The sequence below is a fragment of the Periplaneta americana genome, chromosome 11 (assembly GCF_040183065.1).
Source record: "Periplaneta americana isolate PAMFEO1 chromosome 11, P.americana_PAMFEO1_priV1, whole genome shotgun sequence".
In the NCBI taxonomy this organism is placed as follows: domain Eukaryota; kingdom Metazoa; phylum Arthropoda; class Insecta; order Blattodea; family Blattidae; genus Periplaneta; species Periplaneta americana.
In genome coordinates this window covers 104,850,022-104,876,551 of record NC_091127.1, presented here as the reverse complement: position 1 = coordinate 104,876,551, position 26,530 = coordinate 104,850,022, and the positions used below count along the sequence as shown (strand labels likewise).

At 36.5% G+C, this 26,530-nt stretch overlaps 1 protein-coding gene across 4 annotated transcripts in view; it reads right to left on the bottom strand.

The window, feature by feature from the left end:
* The window catches only part of LOC138709219 (protein Fe65 homolog), a 736,863-nt gene that overhangs the window by 64,624 nt on the left and 645,709 nt on the right, over nucleotides 1-26,530 (bottom strand). For all 4 annotated transcript variants that reach the window (XM_069839821.1, XM_069839820.1, XM_069839823.1 and 1 more), the window contains one exon: nucleotides 15,013-15,219. In XM_069839821.1, coding sequence (XP_069695922.1) covers nucleotides 15,013-15,219 — 207 coding nt within the window. The remainder of the gene's footprint in view (nucleotides 1-15,012; nucleotides 15,220-26,530) is intronic.

The following is a 26,530-nucleotide window of genomic DNA, read 5'->3' as shown; positions in this document are numbered from 1 at the left end:
CGTACAGTATGTCCAATTCATTTCCACTTTCTCCGCTATATTTGGATGTCTATATGTTCTTCTTGTGTTTGTTTCCAAAGGTCTTCATTGTAATTACATTTGACCAGAAGATTCGTTTGATCTTTCGTAGACATCTGTTAATAAACACTTGTCACTTCACAATATGTGTTAGAGGGAGAACAATTGTTTATATACATTGAAGTCTGGTTAGTGTAATATGTAGCTAGTCAGCGATATATGCAATGAAGGGGAAAAGGAACGGGCCACCCCTACCCCATTACCTCCTAGCTTAGTTGTCTCATAAGTTATGTGTTACTTTGTTGGTATCACTTGTGAGATTCAGGCCTGTCTTTGGACAGTTGACTAAGCAACAAATAGCATCACTGTCTTTACATTTGTTTTTAAGATAGAGAGTTTAGTAAACATTGAAATTTCTCTGGATTTCCATAGTGGATAGGGATTACGATATACGCTATTAGCCTAAATAAAATAGCATATTTATAATGTACATCTTAGTATACTGTTATACATACCGGTACTCAATATTTATGATCTAATGTACACAGGGAGTATGAAAATGGAAATCAGACATCACACATTTAAATATAAATAGAAATGTGAAATTATTTTATTCCCTTGAAATAATAACTTACCGTTATGGCAAGTGTATGTTTCCACGTATCGTTTATAATTATTTAGATATTAGCCTATAGTGATATTTAGTCTATTAGCTTGTTTTGTCTTTTGTTACATAATTTTTCTTTATTATCATGTGAATACTAGTGTTACTTATTATAATTTTCTCTTTTTTGTGTATCTAAACATTGTGTTTATCATATGTTCTACACTTCGCTATATCATTATTATTATTATTATTATTATTATTATTATTATTATTATTATTACTGGCTAATATTTCTATATACTGTATTGCAAATGTCTCAGGCATTTTAACTCAGTATTTACAGTTTATTATGCTTTTTTCTTTCTTTCTGCATGTTATATAAATATGTCTCAATTCTACTGACTGATTATTATGACTATTACACTTTTAATACATCATACTACTTTTGACCAATAAAACGGTATGAAAGGACGTCTTTCAACCAATCATGGCTGCTTATAACACAATTTTATCGCTCCCCTAGCATTTGTTTAATTTTATCGCTTCCCTAGCATTTGTTTAATTTTATCACTACCCTAGCATTTGTTTATTTGTTTGCCAACATTTCAAACTGTAAATTCTTTACGGTACTATAAAACATGCTTTGCGATCGTCACTTGTTTACAGCATAGACAATCAACCGAAAATGGCGGCTCCGTTCAAACTTTTTGGTGAAGTTAACGTTAGTGAAATGGATTTTCAGTAAGTTAATTAATATTTTATTATATTGGAGTTATTTAATTTTTCTAATAGTTATATACTTTCTTCTGATCATATAATAGTCAATTAAATCCCACTCGAGTTTTGATTTTCTCTAGATAAATCAAAACCTCTAGTGAGATTACTGTTGATAATCTCCTTCAATTTTTTGTGCACTACATTTGGTGTATTTGTAATGTTCTTTGTATCCTAGTTTTATTCCTGATCAGTGTTAGAGAAGACCTTAAATAAAACCATTATTATTATTATTATTATTATTATTATTATTATTATTATTATTATTTCAGGAGAAAAGTTCGGAGCAGAAGAAGATATCAGATGATAGATGACATTAAGAGATATGGATCATATGCGGAACTAAGAGGAAGGCAGAAAATGGGAAAGATAGAAAAATGATGGATTTACAGTGAAAGACCTTCCCTTGGGAAGAAAACTATGAATGAATGAATGTACAGTGATTTACTCAAAATAGGCTGTAACGATTTTCTTTTATAAATATTATTAATAATTCTAAATGAAACGGTATAGACCGAATGTTCACAGAAAAGCTTGTACAAGCGGTAACACTTACAGTATTGCAAAGCGGTAAAAAACGTTCCGGTGTTATCAAGCGGGTAATGGAAGCGAGTCGTCATTGGGCCCGCCTTGGTAGCTCAGTTGGCAGAGCGCTGATATACGTAGACTGCGGACCCCAGTTCAAATACCGGCAATGGCAGAGTTGTAGACTATTCGTGATATGTGAAGCCAAGGTTGTGAGAGATTTCCTCGAGATTATCCCTCTTTTCCCTCGTCGTTTCGCCAAAATCCTCCACAATTCCCCTTCAATTATCATATTCGTCTCGAAAAATAGGGTGCCAGCTGTGTTTGTACGGCGCCGAATCGACAGTCCGTTGTGTTGTGACTTATCCAAAGATTGGTAAAAAGCAGTGGTAGTCGATTCTATACGACGCATAGAGCTGCAGAAAAGGGCACCGAAGCCCTCAAAGTTCTTCCCTCCTTCTGACGGGATATGGCGATTCAAAGGCTGGAGAGGAATGAGTGATGTGGCGGACGGTGTAGCTTGGTTTAACCGGACAGCACAGTCGGCAAGTAATTCATTTCATAACGGGTGCAAAAATAACCTACTTAGGCTGAAGTGCTTAGAGGTTCTGCATATAAGACCGATAAGCACATAAACCTCTATACCTATTGCAATTAAGAGCGTCATTCTTCGCTTCTATTGTATTCTATACCCTTAAAGTAGGAATAAAGCAGAAAGAACTACGGAAGTGGGAATATTGCGACTTTGCAAGAGGATATCTATAAAAACGTGATCAGATCATATATAATTCGACAAAGGTTTACTTAATACAGTTACTTTAATTGCTTCATAACACTAGCTTATAATGAGAACGCATTAAGTGTCCAGGTTTTTCTCTGTTACCGGTGTGCTATAAATAAAAGATGAAAAATGGAGAGAAAAAAAAACAACACATGGCAACAGCTTTATGGGACGCTCTGAATGTAGCTGTGGTACTAAACTGTTCTGTTCCGTGCGCTGAATTACTCACGGACTGACGGTGTACCTAAAATGGGAATGATGCTTAAAATATAGATGAAACAGTTGCAGAGGTTTCTCCCGGCGACCACACACCTCCCAGGCAACTGTTAATGCCTCGGGCATGAATGATTGTATTATTACTTATCTCGGTGCAACACTGGATTAAGTCCACCGAATCTCGCAGCAGCTGTATCAGTTTGCAGACATAACCTCACCCACCAAACGGTTCTAAGAGATATTATAAAAAGGCATACGTAACGTAATTTTTATTCTATCACAGCATCAAAATAATGGACCAACTGTCACTCAGATAGATGGTGGTTGTCGTCCTCGAAGGCCTAGCTTACAGCTGCATTTGAAATTTGCTGGCTCAAAATTGAAGCTATAGTGAAGAAGATGAAAAAGAATCGGTAGAACGCAGAAAAATTTCCTCCGGCACCGGGACTCGAATCCGGGTTACCAGCTTTATGTGCTGGCGCTCTATGCCACATCAGATTCAAGCTCCGATGGCGGAATCCGTCTCATTTTTTAATTTTCTACCTACCTACTGTGTTCCTCTTAGTTGGCTTAACCTCATGTACCGTGTCACAATATGTGTGATAGTAGACACAATATCCAACCGTAAGTACAGAGGTGCACTCATTACGAGTGCCTTAGAGCCGGGGTCCGACGGGGTCTTGAATCACAAAGTGATTACTTACGCTTTTATCAGTTTTAACACATTATTAAGATGTACCGAAGTACATATGGAATTTCAGTGCAGTAGGCCTAATTCTCCGTTTCCATATGATGAAGAATCAGAAGGACGGAGAAAAATTCCCTCAACCAGTGATTCAACCAATTTGTTTTTCTGTTCATGATCAGTTTCAGCATCATTCTTTTTTCACTCAAACGTTTATACTTCTTGTGTGATTCACTACATTGTACCGGCACCTAAGGTGTTTTGTTTATTTCAAATTTCACAGATCTGCCGAATATCAAAAGCTAGTTCTTCTGAAGAGAGACGAACAAAAAACGGTCAGAGATCGCCTCCCTTTACAATTCCCCCCGTTCTACAATCAATCATCATCACATCATCCCATGAACGTTTGTAAACGTTGCCAATAAATTGAGGAGACATTGAACTGCAACCGCTAGCCAGTCAACTAAGTTTTTATTTTCGGCCACATCATAGTGAATTTGGTGAAAGATCGAACAAATGAATTAACGAATTCGGCTCGTTTACTCCTCTCCGAATTCGTTCGCTTAAAATTCATGGAGGAAGTAGAAAGAGATTGAACCCATTAATGTTTAAATCGGCATTTTGTATTTCACAACGCCACGTTCCATTACAAAAATGGACAAGAGTATACAGAGTGCTCCCAAAACTAACACAAATGACTTTGGAGTTAGTGGAGATTATTAAAAGGAGTAACAATCGTATGAGATTGAAATTTGTTATGTTATAAAGACTAGTTACAATGTGGGACAGTAGGCATTGGCTTGGCTTCACGAGGACTGTACCAGGGACATGTTCGTTAGGCACGCTTTGGTCCATTGTGGCCTGTGTGCTATTAGTGAAACCGATGCTGACGGATGGACTATCCTGCCTGAGCCCGTGACAGAGCAAGGTCCCATCCGCAGACGAGTAGGGGGCCCGAAATCCCAAGACCTTCCTGATCAGCCGACGCTGACAGGTAGGCCATCCCACATCAGCCCCTGATCGAACCAGGTCTCATCCGCACACGAGTAGCCCGATAAGCTCCAGGGGATCCGGAGCTCCAAGCGCTTTTTAATCAGCATTGGAAACCTGTACTACCCCACGACTTCACCGCAGCATATTTTTATATTGTAGATGATAGATTGATTAAAGGAGGGGGAGGTGGATAGTGTTGGTGGAATGATAAAGAAAAACGAAAGTAATCCGAAAAAAAAGCTTTGCTTTTGTCACAAACTTCATCATGACTTGGCAGAGGATCAAACCCGGGCTTCCTGGATGGAAGACAAGCGCGCTTGTATTTGACCCACATACTCGGCCTCCGGACAGTAGGACAATCCCTTCTGCATGTATGCTATAAGTGATATACAGGAGAAAACTGTCGACTTCATGTAGGAACTTCTGGTAAAAATCATAATCATTTGCATCTGTCTAAACGGCATCAGAAATGTCCTAGAGAAAGCTACAGTTGAAGTTGAAATAATTATAAGAAAATGTTAATTCAAAATAACAAAGTTAATAACGTGACGAAAATAACCGCATTCATTTCCATCCGGCAATCTACGTTTACAAAAGCGTTCGCCACTGGCGTAACTCAGACGGTAACGAACTGAACTCAAGACCTGAGGCTGAGTTCTGGACTGATTATCTGCTTGGTTTCTGTTTCGAGGTTTTCCCCAACTGTAAGGCAAATTTCAGGTAATCCCATAGCGAATTCTTAGCATAATTTTGCCAAATACATCACGGTATCACCAATTTTACCGACAAGGCAATAATCCAACTGTGCATATTCAAGCCCGTACAAGCTGAAGCACGCAGCGGACAGATTGCTCTTCGTGTGAGTTAACTTTCTTCCCCTATTAGAATGCACCGAAAGAGAGATAGTGGTGCAAAAGTTGTCATGCATACGTTAGGTAGAGTAGCGATGAATAGAAGAAGGAGACATACTGTTCTTAATGTGTGAAAAACATTGCATTATTAAAAATGAAGTATTCAGAGAGGCTAAATGGAAATAAATCAATACATATTAGAGTTCTTCTGTCGCCCCCATTCCGCAAATCCAGGAAATTTTCCTCCAGAATTGCAGCTAAAATAAATTGATCTTTCACACACTGCACTGCTGAAATGTACGCATAATATGGACTTGTTTAGCTTTTACAATTCCTTAAACTATGAACGTGTCCGAGGATTCGTAAATTTGCAACGAAAATTAGTATATTACGATTTCCAGTAGCACATACATACCGGTAGGTTTTCATAAACCTAATAAGCCAATAGTAAGGGCCAAGCTATTCGATCACGATAAGCGCCCTATGTTTAGATATGCTTCTTCATATATAAAATTTGGCGAGATGTAATAAGGCTGGTATGAGGCGGAAATCGAAGAAGGGATTCTGGTGAAATTTTATTTTAAAACAGTAACATACAGTACTGATATTACTATTACAATGTATTAATACTCCAGCAGTTTCGAAAGTTGTATACTGTACGTGAACGCAGTTATTTTTAAATTATTCAATTCGTATTGTAATGCACAAGGAACATTTTGTTACTCAAAGTCATACATATAAAACATCATCTGCTGTGAAATAATGCATGTATTAAAATGTGTAAACAAAGGTATAAAGAGTTGTTGCATCTTGACTTCATCATGTTAATTTTGTTCACCCTCATCTTTTGGTCGCTCTTATTTGTGCAGTATACAGTATATACTGCTTCCAGGTAGCACGCGGAAGAATCGAAGCTCATTCAAGCGCAATTTCTGACACATTCCTGCAATAAGCCATCAGGCTGCTCTATGTCCGGAGCACAAAAGAAAATGTGAGATTGATTAAACCTCCGTCATTGTACCGAGAATGCCGGAAAAGCCGGCTGTTATAGCTGGAGTGTGTTTAGGCTTTGTTTGAGACCGAGCTGATCTGCTCAGTTCAAGTGTGTGTTTTCGTAATTCATTTTAAGAGCTCGTTAAACAGCTTTTTTTCAAGAGTGCAAGTAGTTAAAGCTTTTAACCTTTGTTTAGGGATTATTAAACTGAATTACGCATGTTATTTGTTTCAGTGGAGTAATAATATTAATAGTAACTACAGACGTGGACAAATTATTAGCAAAATTGAAGATTTTTATTACATATTTTTACAAAACATGATTCTTCAATTTAGACTACAGTTAACATTTTTGTGTATTTCCAAATTATTAGCAAAATTGAAGATTTGTATTGTATATTTTTAGAAAATTTGACTCTTCAATTTGGACTACATTTTATATTTTTGCATATTTACAAATCATTAGCAAAACGGAAGGTTTTTATTATATATTTTTACAAAATTCGATTCTTCAATTTGGAATACAGTTGACATTTTGGATATTTCCAAATTATTAGCAAAACTGAAGATTTTTATTTTACAGTTTTACAAAATTTGACTCTTCAATTTAAACTGTAGTTGACATTTTTGCTAATTTACAAATTATTAACAAAATTGAAGATTTTTATTATATATTTTTACAAAATTAAGCTCTTCAATTTAAACTACAGTTTAAATGTTGCATATTTCTGCCTACTGTAATGATAGAAATATGCAAAATTGTCAATTGTAGTCTAAACTGAAAAGTCAAATTTTGTAAACAGAATTATCATAAAAATCGTCAATTTTGTTAATAATTTGTCCACGTCTGTATTATTATTATTATTATTATTATTATTATTATTATTATTATTCTAATGTAGCGTAGGTGAATGAATGAACTAAGTAATTAATGGGAAAAGTGGGAGGAGAAACACTTAAAATATAGGCGAAAACGTGGCCTTTCAAGGAAAATTTGGGGTGAGAAGAAGTGTTTGTGTGAAATACAAACCTGTTGGCTACTTGTCTCACTCCTATTTTTGCCGTTCCATTGAGAAATAGTACAAAATTTTGAAGAGGAAAGTCGAGAATGGACTAACTTAATAGCATAATTACGTAGATTTATACCTGAAATAGCCGAAGAAAACTGTTTTGAAACATTAATCCAAGAAGGGAACTTTCGAAGTCAAATTATCAAGAAGTTACTTGCCACTGGAAATAATAATGTGTAGGCTATATATAGTACTAACATGAGAGCAATGGGTGTCTCAAAATAAACTCCCTTCAGACTGGTCTATATACTGGCACGAGAGACCTTTCTCCTAGAGGATATCCTGCTGAGGTACATGCCACCCCAAAAAACGGCGGCAAGAAAAGCGTTACAAGACAGAACACGCAGGGGAGAGGACGTATGCAGTGACTTCTACACCACAGGTGCGATGTTATACAAAGACTGGATGCCAGAGACCTGCTCAAAGGCCCAGCCCATGGGCTGCTTCCGCACTGACCGCACTGAACTTCACAGTCTCTCACGGAACAAGCTCCGCCATAACCTATGTGAAAACAAGCGTTTTCATGAATCGAACCCTGCGTGAATGCAAATTGTGCGGGAATAAATGTGACAGATACCAAGCTTTAACATGTGAACAAAGACACGAATCGCTCACAAAATTTTGTGAAACAGACTAACGGTGTTAAATCTTGCTCATTTCTTCACATTATTATAGTACAGAACCAAAGTCAGCAATCTCCACTTTTTTTTAGAAACTTATATTATGGCAGCATTGGATTCTCCTTGGTGTTTTCTAGCAATCTCCAGAGGTTATGTGAAGCAAAAGCAGCTATAAATGGTTTAATTTTCATATTGAAAACCGGGATTAGAAGCAAAGGCAGCAATCTCCATGCTCAAATTTGACAATCTGAGAAGCAAAGCCAGCAATATCCACATTGGCCAATCAGAGAATCCCATTTGATCACGTGACCGTCAGCTGTCTTCTTCTTTTTCTCATTGTTATAATGGTTATTACAGTGTCAGTTCTATTTCTCTGAGGTAAAAGTAAACTAAATTACTTTGTTTTAATGAAGACAGCTATCATAAAATTTCCAGTAAAATTAATAGTATAGAGAAACATTCTCAAGAGACCAACCAACAATAATCGCAATATCCTGATGAGAGGTGAAAACTTTTACATGCATGACACAGGCTGCTTTAAATACATAAAAAAAAAGAAACTCATGTCACTCAAATGGTTCCAAAACGCATTCCACCTCTACAACCAAATCTTGTGCATCCTAAGAAAATTTCTGATGTTAAACGACTGCTTCAAATCCACTTCAGTGAGAACTGGCGTCAGAACGCAAAATTGGATTTTTACAAGCCACTAATTGACAATGTTGATGCATTGGACTTATCTAATGAGGTAGACACTAATGATTGTGCGTGTGAACTCATGGAAGAATCCCCAGAATTGTGTGTGTAGCAAGATGAACTATAAGACTTTTCAAATGTTGAATATTGTGAAAAAAAATTGTATGCTTTGTTATCCCTAAAATAATGCTTATAATTCAGAATTAAATTTGATAATTACACATGACTTCTGAAATCTGCAATAAAACCCGGTAATCTTCCTCATCTTACATGCAAAGACTATAATATCCACATCTGAGAAGCAAAAACAGCAATCTCCATATGAAAAGCTTTAATATATTGTTCCACAGTTACTTTTAAGTAAAGATACTATGTAAAATTGCTTTTCCGATGTCTATTTACATATGAAAATAGTTTTTGATGGAATTGTCGTTCAGTGAACACCTCAAAAAGTTTTTTACTTCTACTGTAAAATTTTCCAAAGTGGAGATTGCTGACTTTGCTTCTAGGCACCTCATACATGCTTGTGATATACCCTGAAACCATTTTATTTTTAGTAAGATTACTCCTGCTTGTTTTGCATGAGCAAAAAGTGAACTTATGTTTATTCTAATTCTTCATAAGAGGACTCATTGAGCCTTCTAGATTCATAATATTATAACGATACGCTAAGAATATTTTAGTTATACAGGTCTTCATTTCAAAACTTTCCAGTCTAAGTACCTAATTATTTAAATTGAATTCAGTTTAAACAAAAAACACGTCAATTTAGATATTGAGGGGGAAGTCTGAAACCAGACTTAATTGCATTTTAGATTTCACACTCACCCCCAGGCTCCCTCACTTTGAAATTTGAAATGGCACACCCATATTTTTATACTTAAATATGAAAGAGCATTCAATTGTTTATACACCTCATTCATCTGTTTTCGCATCTTTTATTTTCTATCGTGGTCTGGCAACCTGTATTTTTGTTATTATCAGTTGATTGTTGGATGAAAACAAAGTTTATTTTGTGTAATTTTATAAATTTAATCAGTAAGGAAGATTTATGTTCTCTCTTGAAGGGTATACACCATTTTAAAATAATTTAATACACAAACACAAATATTACATGAAATACTCAAGTTTTTGTAGCTTTATTTTCTTCAGCTTTAACCAACAATAACAATAATCCAGGTTGCCAGGCGACGATAAAAAAAAAAAAGATGCGAAAACAAATGAATGATGTATATAAACAATTTAATGCTCTTTCATATTCAAGTATAAAAATATTGGGGTGCCATTTGAAATTTCAAAGTGGGGGTGGCTGGGGGTGGGGGTGAAATCTAAAATGCACTTACGCTTGGCTTATGACTTCACCCTCAATATCTAAATTGACGTTATTTCTGTTTAAATTGAATTCAATCTAAATAATTAGTTATTTAGACTGGGAAGTTTTGAAATGTAAGCCCTGTATGATATATTACATGGCATCATTATAATCCAACTCACAGATTAAGGCTTTATATTTCCATTAATTCTCTAGACAAATTAGTAACAATTATGTGCTTGGAAACGCTTTCAACGTCTTCTTATACCACCGGTAATGGGACAGTAATATTTTCGTCATTAATGATACTATACATTACGATGATTATTTATTTCCCGGTCTCGTTTATTTTTGGGCTCCTGATATATTTGAAAACACTGTATTGAGTACCTAGGAGCTTGTATCCCCACATGTAGGTCTGTTTCATAGATAACAGATTCTGATAAACCAGAGGATTTCCCGAAGTTCCGTTATCGTTTTGAGGAGATCAGATAAATCATATCATATGTTAGAGGATAACATCTCCATCATCTCTCCATTCACAAAGTCATTTCATGGATCACCAATCACCGCGAGATGTTGAATGGGAGATATAAAAAATCCCGTTGCTTACGTCCCGCAGAGAAGTTAAAGCAGGGAGGATATATGTATATACTTCACTGAAACAGAAGAGGTTTTATACCCACCTCCCTCTACAACTCCTCCCACTAGGGGTCAGAACCGTACAATGCTACACGCAATACTGGAGTATTCATCAAAATTCCATTATGCTAATAAGAAACAGCTCAGGATAAATGAAATGGAACAATGGACATTATAAAGAAGTATAGTCAGTTAGACCTTATGAAGCGCGGCTGACATCTGTCGGTAGAGATCATATCTTAATTACCAGTAATATTTCGTGAAGCGTCTTCTTCCTCATCTTTTTATAGGTTCATGGTCTGTTACACCGATTAGATAGAACGTGTTGTATTTCACATAGCTTGTAAATGCATATTGTATGTGTGAATGCGTTGAGTTATTAATGAGAGCGGAAAGAGAGAGCGAAGTGTTGTCAGAAGTTTGAAATGCTAGTGTGGATTCTTCAGAACGGACAAGAATTCCGTGAAATTCATTATACTCATCTCAAACACAGTCATTTCCGTTGACGACATCCACATCTGCCACCGGGACAACTTCATCCGTCTTCAGGTTTCCTAACCATGCCCAATTAAATGTTTCTTATTTCAGAAGATTTATTAAGATGTATGGCTTCATTAAATCTGAGTTTGTCCAAATGGATTCAGGCCGTTTTAAGACTCGCATTGAATAAGGTCTGATTCCGCAAGCACAAAACTCTGTCAGATCATGTATCACTCTCCAACGTATTCAGAAGTGTACACTGCAAGAAGTATTTCTGCTATTAATTGATATAACCAGTGCTGTCATGGTATTTTTTTGGCCATATGCCCCACCCCTTGTTTCCTCCCTTGAAATATATTTTACTTTTCTCTCTATATCTTCGACTGTCATTTAATGACTGTTCTTCAATATTAAAGAAGTAAATAAATTGTTTTGTTTTACATTTTAATTGTACAACAAGTTAGATTTAAAGAATACACCATGTAGCCCCACCGTACATGCACACTTGTCTCGATGAATCTTGGAGTGTGTACAGAATTTGCAGCATTTCTTATTTTTCAACCATTATTTTATATAATTCTGGATTTCAGTGCTGCAGAGGTGGACAATTTTTGTTTATGAACAGCAAACTCAATACATTAGGAACAACAAGAGATGATCTACGCCGTATGGCTTCGTACAGATAAAATTGTCTTTTGGTTCCCATACGATGTATGGCTCCGTGTAGCCTCTATGACAGCACTGGATATAACTCACATTAATAATAAAAGTAACACAGTCGGACTGGGTAGCGTAGTCGGTATAGCGCTGGCCTTCTGTGCTCGAGGTTGCTCGATCCCGGCCCACGTCGATGGGATTTAAGTGTGCTTAAATGCGACATGTAAGAGAACACCTGCGGGAAAAATTCCGGCACACCGGCGATGTTGATATAACCTCGGCAGTTGCGAGCATCGTTAAATAAATCATACTTTAATTTCTTTTAAAGTGACATAAACTATTATTAGCTGTCCACTTATTACAAGGTTCATTGCCGCCCTCACATAAGCCCGCCATTGGTCCCTATCCTGTGCAAGATTAATCCAGTCTCTATCATCATATCCCACCTCCCTCAAATCCATTTTAATATTATCTTCCCATCTACGTCTCGGCCTCCCCAAAGGTCTTTTTCCCTGCGGCCTTCCAAATAACACTCTATATGCATTCCTGGATTCGCCCATACGTGCTACATGCCCTGCCCATCTCAAGCGTCTGGATTTAATGTTCCTAATTATGTCAGGTGAAGAATACAATGCGTGCAGTTCTATGTTGTGTAACTTTCTCCATTCTCCTGTAACTTCATCCCTCTTAACCCCAAATATTTTCCTAAGCACCTTATTCTCAAATACCCTTAATCTCTGTTCCTTTCTCAAAGTGAGAGTCCAGGTTTCATAACCATACAGAACAACCGGTAATATAACTGTTTTATAAATTCTAACTTTCAGCTTTTTTTGAGAGCAGACTGGATGACAAAAGCTTCGCAACAGAATAATAACAGGCATTTTCCGTATTTATTCTGCGTTTAATTTCCTTCCAAGCGTCATTTATATTTGTTACTGTTGTTCCAAGATAGGCTATTTGAATTTTTCAACCTTTTCAAAGGATAAATATGTATTTCCTACGTAGAAATAAAAATTTTCCTTTTGAAATACGTAAATAAATTGCATAAAGATTGTTCATAAAGATTTCCTGCAAAGTATCTTCATTATTATTATTATTATTATTATTATTATATCCTTATATTTGATAGTATTTTCCAATATTCCTTCACTCTGAAATCCATAATTTCTCCACTATGAATTCGCTGTTTGACTGAAATTAATCACTAAGCATCATCCGATTATTTTTTATTGGTCTCGCAATATACAACTCTAGTATAGTCCGGGTAAGCTTACTTCATACCATAAGGGTGAAACCTAACAAATTTTCCCCCATTACTACATATGCTAGTGGATTGTGGTGATTTTCTAGTTTGCCGGTTGAATTTTCTTTTGCCAACTTTGTTTCGAATTTCGATACTCACAAATACTACAAATGGTAGTGACTTTGTAAGTGTTATGTTAGCAGCTGAGACTGACTGGAGTTCCATGAAATTAATATTGTGCTAGATTTCTGAGCCGGTTACTGAAAGCTAGTGAAATCTGAACATACTAATATTAGTATTAATATTAATAAATAATAGTTATTTTATTTGTTGCGTTGTGGTTACAATTCAAGAGTATAGTCAGGTAAGTGTAAATAAATATAACGTACTTGGGTGTGATAAATGCAGGTGGGTAATTGATAGAAATGCCATTTCACATTTTAATGAATTTCTTTCGTGTTTAGATTTTTATTATAATAATGTCAAAGAGAGGAAAAAATATGGCAGCGACTCCGCCAAGAAAGCGTAAAGCATGCTGCGAGATTGGGGACAATTTCCCCTACTGGCGTTCCGATCTCTCAGGGTTAACCGAAAGAAGATAATGAAGAAGGAATTATGCTCACGGAGACAGCAATTATAACTAGAATAGCAAAATTATTAGGAGTAAGTATTCTTAAGCATAGCTATGATGATATTCGGTTTTCGGAGTTAGTATTAAGAATTTCATTTGGTCAAACAAAATACATTTTTAGGTTACGTCTCGTGCATCAATTGTTCAGTCAAACCAATGAATTTCATACTGCTAGTCAAAATAACTAACATGGTGATCACTTTCTCGTATAGTTTGCCTATGAAAATAATAATAATAATAATCATCATCATCATCATCATCATCATCAGGCACATAGTTTAAGCCTTGTATGGCTCGTTCCGGTCGCATGAAGTAAATAAATTTTAAAATTGTTGAAGGCAGCTTTTCCTGGGTCTACCTATGTTTCGTTTACCAGTTGGTCTGTAGTCGAATATTAATTTAGGAATACGGTCTTGAGTCATTCTTTCAACGTGATGCTTCCATTTATTCCTATATACTATGAGTTTTTCAATTAAATTGAATATATTCAGTTCTAGTCTGATGTCTTCATTGCGTTTCTTGTCTAAGAGAGTATAACCTGCTATACTCCTAAAAAATCTCGTTTCTATCACCTCGAATCTTTTTTCTTCGGATTTAGTAAGAGTCCAGAATTCAGAACTGTATAGCAACATAGGAACTGCCATAACTTCATAAAATTTTAATCTTGTTTCTTTTCTAGTGTATGTTATTACCCCACAGAAATAATTAAATTTGTTTATTTTATTTGTAAAATCTTCTTTTCTTGCATATAAGATATTGCAGCCCAGATAATTAAAAGTATTAATTTCTTCTATCAGTCTTCTATTCAACACGATTTTGGCTCTAATTGTTCCTAATCCTGTAAAGGCTAACACTTTTGTTTTTGTAGTCGATATAGTTAAGCTATTTTCTTTGCTAATTTTGTTTAATTTAAATATTGCCATTTGTAGGTCACCTATGAAAATATGTTACAAATTATTGGATTATTTAGAATAACCTTCCAACATAAAGGTAAAGTACGGTAAGTCAATAAGTCATTCAGTACGTAAGATCGTGATTTTACTTCATGAGGTGATATCTGGTAACAGTTGGCAACACTGACAAGACAATATTTGCTGTTTAGGAATTGTTCTTATGTGATCCTCACTATAGTTTCATTCTCTTGCCGAATCAGCTACCAGATCCATCTCCAAATCAACGAGTCAACTCACTTAAAAATCACAGTGTCATTGGACCTACTTGTTGGAGCTGGCGCGCTGCTCCGCCGTCTCGATGAGGTCCGGCTTTGCTCGCAGGGAGGAGGTGAGGTCGAGCGGGCGCCGCCCCATGCCGCCACCGCCCCCACCGCCTCCTCCAAGATTTGCGTTGTCGTGGAATAACGAATTGCTGTTGTCTAGCGCCCTCGACGTGGGGTCGGTGGTGTGCTGTAGACAACTCTCACTGCTCCTGCAACAACAAAGACACGCCACCCTCAGTACATGCGTATTCAAATTACGCCAAATTATTATTTGATTTGAAATTCTAATCCAAGGATGGAACAGGAACAAACATGACAACAGTAATTACAAGTTTCACTAGCCTAGTTTACGTGACGTTTAATTTAGCATATCTAATATTGCAGATAAGAATTACCTCCATATTCTTAACATTGCGTAGGCCTACTTATAATTTTATACTATGAGAATAGACTGCAGAGAAACCGCAACGCGGCAACCCGGCTAAGTCGAGCTGCTCGCATAATTCACTTCGCTTGCTATCTGTGTTACATTGTACAGCATTGATAATTTTATTAGACATTAAAATATTAAATTCATGGCGCGGTATCCCATGAAGTGACAAGGCCGACCATCCGGCACATGCATCAACAGAGGTGGAACGATCATCCAACCAGAACGGATGTATAGTGTGATCAGCACGATGATCTCCCCAGCCGTTATAGCTGATTTCTGTACCCGGATTTCGCTATCTATTGTAGCTCCCCAAATTCATAACGATGCTGACTGGACACAGGTCCCATACACTGGCCGAAATTAATGAGAATTTTTTTCCCCATGAGGACTCGAATCGGCGCTCATTCTGTAATGCGTGACCAATACCAAAAAAATAGTAATGTAAAATATTACTAAATACCACACAAGTGGTTAAAACTCCATTCACTCAACCAAATCAAGAAAATGTAGCCTAATACTGGGTTTGCAATTGGGCAGAAAACTATGATCGAATGAACATCGGTAATGAAAATAATGAAACTTGTGCCTTCTTTTTGCGAACATTTGTCGCACATGTTTAAGAAGTGACGCGTGACTTGTGATGTTCGAACGTACGACCTCACGAATATCAGCCCGGAACGCTACCATTACGCTATAAGTGTAACATGTAGAATACTTTAATTATAACTCTATATAGCAGGCACCGTGGTCCAACAACATGTAACATCGCCTGTCTCCAAATTGTAGAAGAGATACCCGAAGAGAACTTAGTATCTAGAGAGCGGCCACTTTTTCTTTTGACAGCTGTTCGTATTTCTTAACGTATACTCGTATAAAATAATAGAAGTAAATCTAAGCTCTAGTCCGACTGTAACTAAGCATTTCTTCACATATAAACGTTGTATATTGCTTATAAATGAATTTACAATATATATTAGTTTATTTGTATTTCCAACAACGGAATAAATGGAACAGATTTACTTCTGTTACTTTATATATGTTGCAGTCAGAACGCGAAATCCGTCAAAACCCGAAATATCTAAAAAAAAAAATTCTAGTTCTGACAAAGCTCTTCAGGAAATTCTAGTTTTCACTTACGTAATTCAGTTACATCCAGAAATAACTATGGCTCTTTAGGAAATTCTAGTTTTGACTAATATAATTAAGTTAAGTCTAGAAATAATTGAGTGTTATTAGTAAAAACCCGTTGTAACGATTTCAGAACGCGAAATCCGTCAAAACCCGAGGAAATTCTAGTTTTCACTTACGTAATTTAGTTACATCTAGAAATAACGTATTACCAAAAAGATTTTAGGAAATTGGTACTTGCACATGAACATTATTATTACTATTGTCATTGTTGAAACGCAAAATAATTTTATTACATAAATAGTCATGTTATGGGAAGCTTAATAATTACTATTTTTGTTATTGAATTACGAATAATAATATTACAGAACTCAATATTATTATTTGTGTCTCAAATAAAGTCACTCGTTGCAACAGTGCATGCTATTGCGACATTTAGAGTTGCAGACAATTTTATTTTTCACATACAAGCATCACTTCGAAACACAATTTTTTTTCCAAGCACAACGAACACAAACGAACGAATCCTTGTCCACTTCCAACAGCTTCTTTCTTTGCTGCAATCCTCAGCGAAATTTCTGCATCTGGCACCTATTCTCATGTCAAGAAAATTTCAGGACCTACATCAAATTCGATTCTGAAAGAAAGAAAGAAACAAAGAAAGAAAGAAAGAAAGAAAGAAAGGAAGAAAGAAAGAAAGAGTCATGTACCGGGTGTTGATGAAATTAACTACACTATCAGTTTTTAAAGTTTAGTGAACCTAACTGCAATATAGTTTATTTAAAATTCCATCCTTTCTTCAAGTTCTGTACAAGTCGTCGTCATTTCGCTCAAGCACGACTCCTAAGAGGTTTCTTTTCCCTGTCGACATCCGGAATGCGCATTATGTTACCTCCTATACCAACTGGAGGATGCGTTATATCTTACTTGAAATCGTTACAACGGGTTTTTACTAATAACAGTCAGTTATTTCTAAATCTAACTTAATTGAATGGTGAATTTGCAAAACGACTTAAGTCCACATTTTGGGGGTTTTGACTTGAGAGCATGATTATGTTACTGTGTGCAAGGGGCATCGTTTAGTAGCAGAATGACTTTAATCCACGACTTTTGTATCTTTTTCTTAGCAGCAGAATGTTTGGTTAAGGGGTAAAACGACTTTAGTTCTGGACTTAAATTGTTCTGCCTGTCAAGTACTGAAGAAACTTACATAATGTGTAATTTTAATCTTACAATAGCTGACAAAATGTTTTTTGTCTGTTGTCATTGATAATTCTTTAGTTGAGAAAATTTATTACGTTTGAAGAACAGAACATGAAAATGAAAAGCAATATGCTCAGTAATCGTGCTAAACTTGTACTGAAGCAAAAAATATTGCAAAATGGAGCCAAGTTAAGCATCGAGAGATAGGATTTTCTTGCCGTCACATTTGACTAGGCTACATGAAAATTGTATGCTTGCCTAAACACCAGTTCAGGATATGTACTACTATCGCCAGCTTACCGTCCCAGTTTTTTTTTTCTGTGCACAACATGAAAACCAGTGAAATGTCCTTTTGTGTTTACCATTAGGGACAGGCCAAGAAAAGTCTTAATGAGGTATGTAATTTTCTCCTGCACACTATTTCAATAACTGTGTCCCATCCAGTATATTAAAGAACTGTGGTTGTTTTGTGACAGTTGTCCGGGACAAAATAAGAAAAACACACTAATCAAATTCTTAATGACAATAAGTGCTCAGAAACATTTCTTCAACATCATACTTTTCTCCATCAGAGGTCTGCGCTCTTGTGATTAACAAATTGTTCAAAATAATGTTGTTCAACAATTGCAATAAGGTTATTTTATGATTTTGGTATAAATACATTTAGTTAAATATGTTTATGTGTCAGTAAGCTAATAATTATGATGCAGGATTGAAGTTAATTAGCAGAACAACTTAAGTCCTGAAGATAATTAATTTTTGTGACCTGAAGAAGCATAAAAAAGTATGAATTTTTATACTAAAACTATTTCTCTTACACATAAAAAATTATATTGTAACAATATATGGTTCAGCGAGGCCAAAAACAGTTTTTTTTTTTTTATTTTCTCAAAACTACTTCTAGGGACTTAAGTCGTTTTGCAAATTTACCATTCAATTATATTACTCAAAATTAGAATTTCCTAAAGAGACATAGATATTGGTGTAACTGAATTATGTAAGTGAGAACTAGTATTTCCTAAAGAGCTTTGTCAGAACTAGAATTTTATAGAAACTTCGGATTTTTAATGGATTTCGCGTTCTGACTGTAACATATACATTAGAAAATATGTAAATAATTTATTTTAGTTGTATTACAAAGAGAGGGATGTCCGCTAAGACGGCTATATACCCACCTGGGATAGTATTTTCGGTGTTAAATGAAATACGTTTTCTACAGACTGAACATCAGGACAACATTCACAACAGAGGATTGTTAAATTTATTACAAGGATCTGATGTCAGAGTAAAGACATAAGTCATTGTTAGTTCTATACAACCTTAAGCTTAACGTTCTTCCCTCTTGGGACATTTAAATCGTTTTTAACATTTACGCGCTTCTTTTACTAGTAGTGCTATTGCACAGATGTTGAGTGACATTAGACTAAAGTAATCAGAGGTTCATAAAATGTAAAAGCTCTATGTTATCTTCCTGTTAGCTTTCCCGCAAAGAACATTCGCACAAAAAGTCTGCGTATATATTCATTACATAAACTAAGAACTCATAAATCATTTAATTCCGCAAAGACACGATGTTCAGATCTGTTGGAACACGCGGTAGATACATCTACTGTTCCCTGAAGATCTTTCTTGTGGATGTTGTTTTACTGATCGTCTTTTGGCTCGGGTTGTAAAGTTTGTATCTATTGTGCGTGGTGCGACACGTAGGCAGTAAATTAACTTAGTGTTCCTAGTATCTCTATAAATCCAGCGTAACCCAGTTAACCCGAGTAGTACCACAACAAAAGTGGTCTTATAGTTGCCGGACTTTACTGTGCGGAACCTTCGCTTCCATTAATTTCGCTTGACTTATACCAGAGGTCGTTCCTCTTATGACTTTCCACACGCGTTCAATTAATCACGGGCTAATTAAAAATTAAGAATTCCAGAAAAGACAAACAGACTTACAATTAAGTTCTCATCGACGAATTACTCATTCCCAAGGGCAGGTCTTTCACTGCAAACTCAGCATTCTCCAGTCTTAAACATGTTAAGCCTTGGTTTTTCTGAGCCGAAGCATGCGACGTGCGGGGTGCGAGGCCCGCCTCGCACAAATCCGTACTACACGAGAGATAGTGAGTGGTTTCTATGGCTGCGAGGTGTGCACCGTCTTCTTATGCCCGAATTAACAAAACTACAGTATATTGGTCTGAAGTGACAACACTATTTCCTAAACATAATTATCCCTTCTCAAAGTTATTTCATTCAAAGCCAGCTGAAAATATTCTCAGCAACAATAACGAAAATAGAAAGGGAAAATATTTTGGCAACTGAAATGGTAAAAGAACTGGAATTACTGAGACAGAAAATTACAAGTAGGAAAGCTGAGAACTTTCAAACCTTTAAAATGTTGTCAATTATTTCAGATTTACAAGATGAGGGCACCATTGATGAAAAATATTTTTAAGCCACTACAAATTTATTTTATGATACTTTCCTTGAGTATTTATTCAGATACAGTACAGAAGACGGTGATATTATGTTAGTCATATAAAGAGTGAAATTCATGACCGTAAAAATGCTGCTTGAAAATAACGTCATATAAGTAGCAAAATTTGATTTGTTATATTGAATTATTTCAACGTTACAATTGCTTGTTTGTTAAAATGCGTATATGATAACGTTATGCAACTTAAGTTCTTTTGTTTTGTGTGTTTTTGGAAAATATAATTTCAATTAATGCTCCGCCATAAAAGTTGTAACTAAACCTTGTGCATCCCTCGTGTTTATCGTACGGCTCGTCCTCCCTCCCACACATTACCTGCAGTTTGTTTACGTTTTCACTGTGCCTAAACGAGACCTCTGCTGTACCTCTTATTGAAAATAAATATTATCGCTCAAGTGGCAGTAATCTGAGTAAAAGCCTAGAACCTAGATCATATATACCCCAGATAGGTCGGCCTTATAGGCTTTCACGTCAACAACTTTTGTCAGGTTTACTACGCTGCCATCTAATTGTTACATAAGGAGTCACGTCATAATTCCCTTTTGAATTGCATTAGTGACTGTACTACGATCTCATGTTCGTTTACGACGGACGGGTGGCGATCCTGGCGGTTGTTCTCTTCAAAGTGCTGCCGATTTTAACATAGCGATGACCTATCTGTTACATTTATGATCTAGGGTAAAAGCCACCCAACACAAGTTCGGTCTTCTGCAGGAAATGGATAATTTTTCTCACTTTCATGGAGAGCTGATGGTTGTCGTGTTGTCCTAAAAACTGGCATATTTAACACAAAGACAGCGACTATCGCAACTTGTAAATATCAAATGTCAGTTCAAATTCATCAGAATAATGAGAATGGAGAGGATCAAAATTCAATCCTTTAAGTGATGAAGGCCAATCATAAAGGGATATGACCAATATCATGACACGAGACAATAAGACATTCCATCTCCATCTAAAACAACACTAACCATTGAAATGACAAACAAACGTGACGCGGAATTAGAAATCAGACCCCAGACCGTACTCGCCAAGCCATATCGAATCTGTGTCTTATCCACCACACGTCTGCTGTTACTGTGAATAACTGGAGAGTCTGAGAGGATAGGTAAGAGAATGCTTAATGAAACGCCAGTGAAGAGCTGCGCAATCAAGACAAAGAAAAGTGGCGGGCGTGCCTATTGCAAAACTAACGACTGTCATTTGTTTTCAGATATTCGTGACAGTTGTATAACACGGCTCCCTGAACCGTACTTCCACTTTTCTCCACACATCCTTCATTCATCACAAGATCCTTCTTGCTCAGCCTAGCGAATAGAGGAGACAAGAAGAATTCAGCAGAACATCCATGACTACGTACGTCGGTTGTACACTACGGACAGTTTAAGATGCAGGCTTAATGTTGAGCGGAAACCAGGCTGTGAGTTCGAATCCTGATTAGAACAGCCGGCTGTAAATGTGATGTTAGTACTTTTGTGTCGCGTGGAGCCCCGTCGTAGTACAGTGATAAAGACAGCAAATCTGGACAGCCAGAAGTCATTTCGCATATTAATATTAAATTTAATTAAATTCAGTTTATTAGATCATTAAACGTACAAGTAACAGACGTCGTCACACATGATGCATTTGAAAAACTTAGCTACTATGAAAACTAACAAAATATATGATGGAGTATGAGAAAAGTTTTCTCCGGCACCGGGATTTGAACCCCGGTTTTCAGCTCTACGTGCTGACGCTCTATCCACTAAGCCACACCGGGTTCCCATCCCGATGTCGGATTGAATCCTTTCAGTTTAAGTTCCACCTCTTGGGTTCCCTCTAGTGGCCTACCCTCATGCACTGCGTCATATATAGCCTATGTATGACAATGGCACAATGTTCATACATGTGCAGAGGTGCACTCGTTACGAGTGACTAAGTGCGAAAAATAATCACTTAGTGATTTAAGACGGCGCTTATTCCGTCGGATCCCGGCCACTTAGTCACTCATAACGAGTGCACCTCTGCACATGTATGGACATTGTACCACTGTCATACATCTATGAGGCCCACATCTGTGGAGTAACGGCTAGCACGTCTGGCCACGAAACCAGGTGGCCCGGGTTCGATTCCCGGTCGGGGCAGGCTACTTGGTTGAGGTTTTTTCCGGGGTTTTCCCTCAACCCAATATGAGCAAATGCTGGGTAACTTTCGGTGCTGGACCCCGGACTCATTTCACCGGCATTATCATCTTCATCTCATTCAGACGCTAAATAACCTAAGCTGTTGATAAAGCGTCGTAAAATAACCTAGTAAAGTAAAGTACATCTATGACGCAGTGCATGAGGGTAGGCCACTAAAGGGAATCCAAGAGGTGGAACTTAAACTTAGAGGATTCAATCCGAAATCGGGATGGGAACCCGGTGTGGCTTAGTGGATAGAGCGTCAGCACGTAGAGCTGAAAACCCGGGTTCAAATCCCGGTGCGGAGAGAATTTTTCTCTGTTTCACTCATACTTCATCATATGATGAAGCAGAATTTCTGCACGGAAATATCATATGCGGTGCAAAATCTCTCGCCATCTGCGAACATAGCTACGAGCAATATTCAAAATCAATAGAGTTTGTAACCGTATGAGGTTAAATTAAAACGACTGGCTGGGAAGTAATTACTTTCACTCTCACTGTGCGGTCAAATCTATATTCTACTAAAAGGTTGCGTGCTAACAGTACTCAATTATTTACTTCGAAAGTTGACATCGATGTCCAAGGAAGTTCATCACAAAACGAACACACAAAAAACAAAGCAATGTAAGCAAACATTGTCTTGCAATCTCTCAGTCCGTGGCTTTTAAGACTCGATATTGTTTACTTTCGTACTAAGAAACAAGTCTTCTGTAAACATTCAGTTTTCTTTAAAAATGCCATACGAAATTCGAAAACCCTTTTAAGAATTAATTGCTTGTGGCCTTTTCATATTGTTAAACATAGTAAGTAGAGACGATTTCATCACACAGTATATCCGCATCATCATTCATCATACCTTATCGACACTGAATTGTTTCTGTGACTGGAAAAAAAAATATTACCAAAAGCCAGTAAGTAAGTAAGTAAGTAAGTATCATAATCATCCCCTTCACACCATTACCTACATTTCATCACTAAATAATCAGTATTAGTAAAAAAGCCATCACTAATATCAGTATATTGATGATTGATATGTATTTATCAGCCAACTTTACAATTCACAGTTATAGTGGACCTTCCCATTTATGTTTTTCGATCCATCATCCCTTTAATACATACCATCCCTTTCTATTAATATATTCATTTGCCAAGTATTTCTTGATTACATCCTATTCTTCTGTTTTAACTGAATTGCTACCTTATATATCCTTCCCTATTTTTCCTCTTCTATTGTCTCTCATACCTAGACTGCCTCCCTTCCATTTCTCACTCTCCTATTGAATACTGCATATTCTTTTCCTTAATAATTCACATTATTTTCTACTCTCAAATCTATCTACTCTTAATCATTCTTTTCCAGCTATTTTCTCCTAAATTAATTGTTTACATTTACCTTTTCTCTATTTTACAACACTTACATCACTTATTTTTTTCCTACTATTCTATTCTCTTTTTATTTACGTATTTATCTATTTCTCTTCACTTCACTCCTAAATTTCCCATTTTATTACCTCTTTCCATATAGGCTATTTATTTCTATAATACTCCTACACTGCAGCGGTGACCGAAGCGGGTGTCATGATTACTATCACAGGCATCCAAAAGGGTACGAGGAGTTTCCTGTACATTGCTGTGTGTTTCACGCACCAAAGGCAAACAGTTGCGCTATCATATCACTCTGCAAACTCTGTCCCTACAAGCAGTAAGAGCTGGTTTCGTAAAGAATGAGAAGGAACTTGTTTGTTGTTCTGTCGACAAAATGTAATATGTTTACTTTGCTCAACGGTTCAATTAGGAGTATATAGAAACATTAATTGCCACGCTGAATAATGTATTATGTGATATAGGTGGAAGAACTAATTTTAAAGCACTTACGAGTATTTATAATATAACAATAAATAATTGCATTCAATGGCTGAATAAACTTGTACCCTTGATTAGTGACATGGTTGTGATAGTAAATATAAGCTAATGAAATATCCCTCCGAAATTATTTTCCTTTCTCCTGAAACATGAATTACAGTTTTGTTCTATCAAGCTTTCAGGTATAACTCCCTGTAAAGTTGATTTGCATAATTTCGAGGGAAAAATTGTTCAGTGACCGGGCATCGCACTCGGGACCTTTGGCTAAACGTACCAACGCTCTAGCGACTGAGCTACCCGGGAACTCTACCCGACACCGATCCAATTTTTCCCTCTATATCCACAGACCTCAAAGTGGGCTGACATCCGTCAAGCAACCAACATTGAGTGCACACTAACTCTGTGTGACTTAAATTGTGGTTTTCTGTCAACGAACAGTGACGCGTATTATGCAAATCAAGCTTTCAAGTATAACTCCCTGTAAAGTTGATTTGCATAATTTCGAGGGAAAAATTGTTCCGGGGCCGGGCATCGAACCCGGGACCTTTGGCTAAACGTATCAACGCTCTAAAAGACACCGGGAACTCTACAAGACACCGATCCAATTTTTCCTTCTATATCCACAGACCTCAAAGTGGGCTGACCACAGACTCGCCCAACCCAAGTTATAAATTCAGGATGGATCGACTAAAATTTGAACGCGGACCCCTGGCTTAAGTCGAACATGCTAGTTACAAAATTGTGCGACTAATTTACCGCGTTATATAAATAACTCAGAGACTTATTTTACGGTAGCTTTCCTACCACTGTATTAAAATGCATGACCCATTAAACTGAATCACCACGTAACTTGATCGCAGTTTTAAATGTCAGGCGTAGTCTGAGGCAGAGAGCTTATTTCTATGTGCAACAGAGTCGCGCTCAAGCTTCGTGATATTGAAAGTCTGCGTCATTGCCACCAGGTGTCGCCCGGCGAGAGACTGATTTACAGCCTCCCAACCCTCGATCCCATTTATTTAAATAGAGTAGACAAGCTGTATAGGGCAACTCCGCCCAAGACGCCGTTGAAAGCAAAGGGAAGTACGTGCCAACTTACAAAGCTGAGATGCAGTCTTTCCTTGTAACTATGCAACACACAAGATGATGAAAAGTATTTAGTACACACTAACACACTTATTAAATGACCGCTCACACTGCGCAGCTCGTAGTTTAAGCTTCGGAGAAGCATTAACAGCTCTACGTGGGTTGTCTTGTTCACATGTTGAACAGTGATAAATAACAAGGAGAAATGACAAAAATGAGATTTCTTCGAGGAATATATTTCTCCGTTGTCAATATTGCGTATTGCTACGCTCATACTAGCTTATTGTTCTCATACATGCAACCGTGATGTTCACGTCCAAAGTGATATAATTAATACCACGTTATTATTTCATATTTTACATTATTCTTTTGAAATAAACGTATTTTATTATCACTTAAACTGGTTTTATTCATGTACTCATTTACTCACTCACGCACTAACCCGTTCACTCTCACTTATTCATTTGTTTACTTATTAATTTATTTATTTCTTCATATCTTCATTCATTAATTCCATTCATTTATTATATTTATTTACTTATTTATTCATCCATTCATTTACTCGTGTATGTATTTATTTATTCATTCATTTATTCACTCATTTATATAGTCATTTATTTATTCATGCATTCCTTCGGTTATTCATTCATTCATTTATTCACTCATTCATTTACTCATTTATTTATTCACTCATTTATTCATTTATTTATTCATTTATTTATCTATCAGGAGTTTTCTCAATGCTGAGGTTTTCTTCGGCCGATAAAAATATCAACACAAGTTTTTCAACATTAATCTCACTAGAGGTTTTGATTTATCTAGAGAAAATCAAAATTCGAGTGGGATTTAATGGACTATTAAACGATCAGAAGAAAAATATAAAGATTAGAAGAAATAAAATACTCTAATACAATAAAATATTGATTGACTTACTGAAATTCTATTTCACTAATTTTAGCTTCACCAAAACGTTTGACTGTCTATGCTGTAAACAAATGACGATCGCAAAATATGTTTTATAGTACCGTAAAGAATTTGCAGTTTGAAATGTTGGTATTGGCAAACAAAGAAACAAATGCTAGGATAGTGATAAAAATAAACAAATGCTAACGATAAAATTATGAAATGTTAGCACTGGCAAACAAAAAAACAAATTCTAG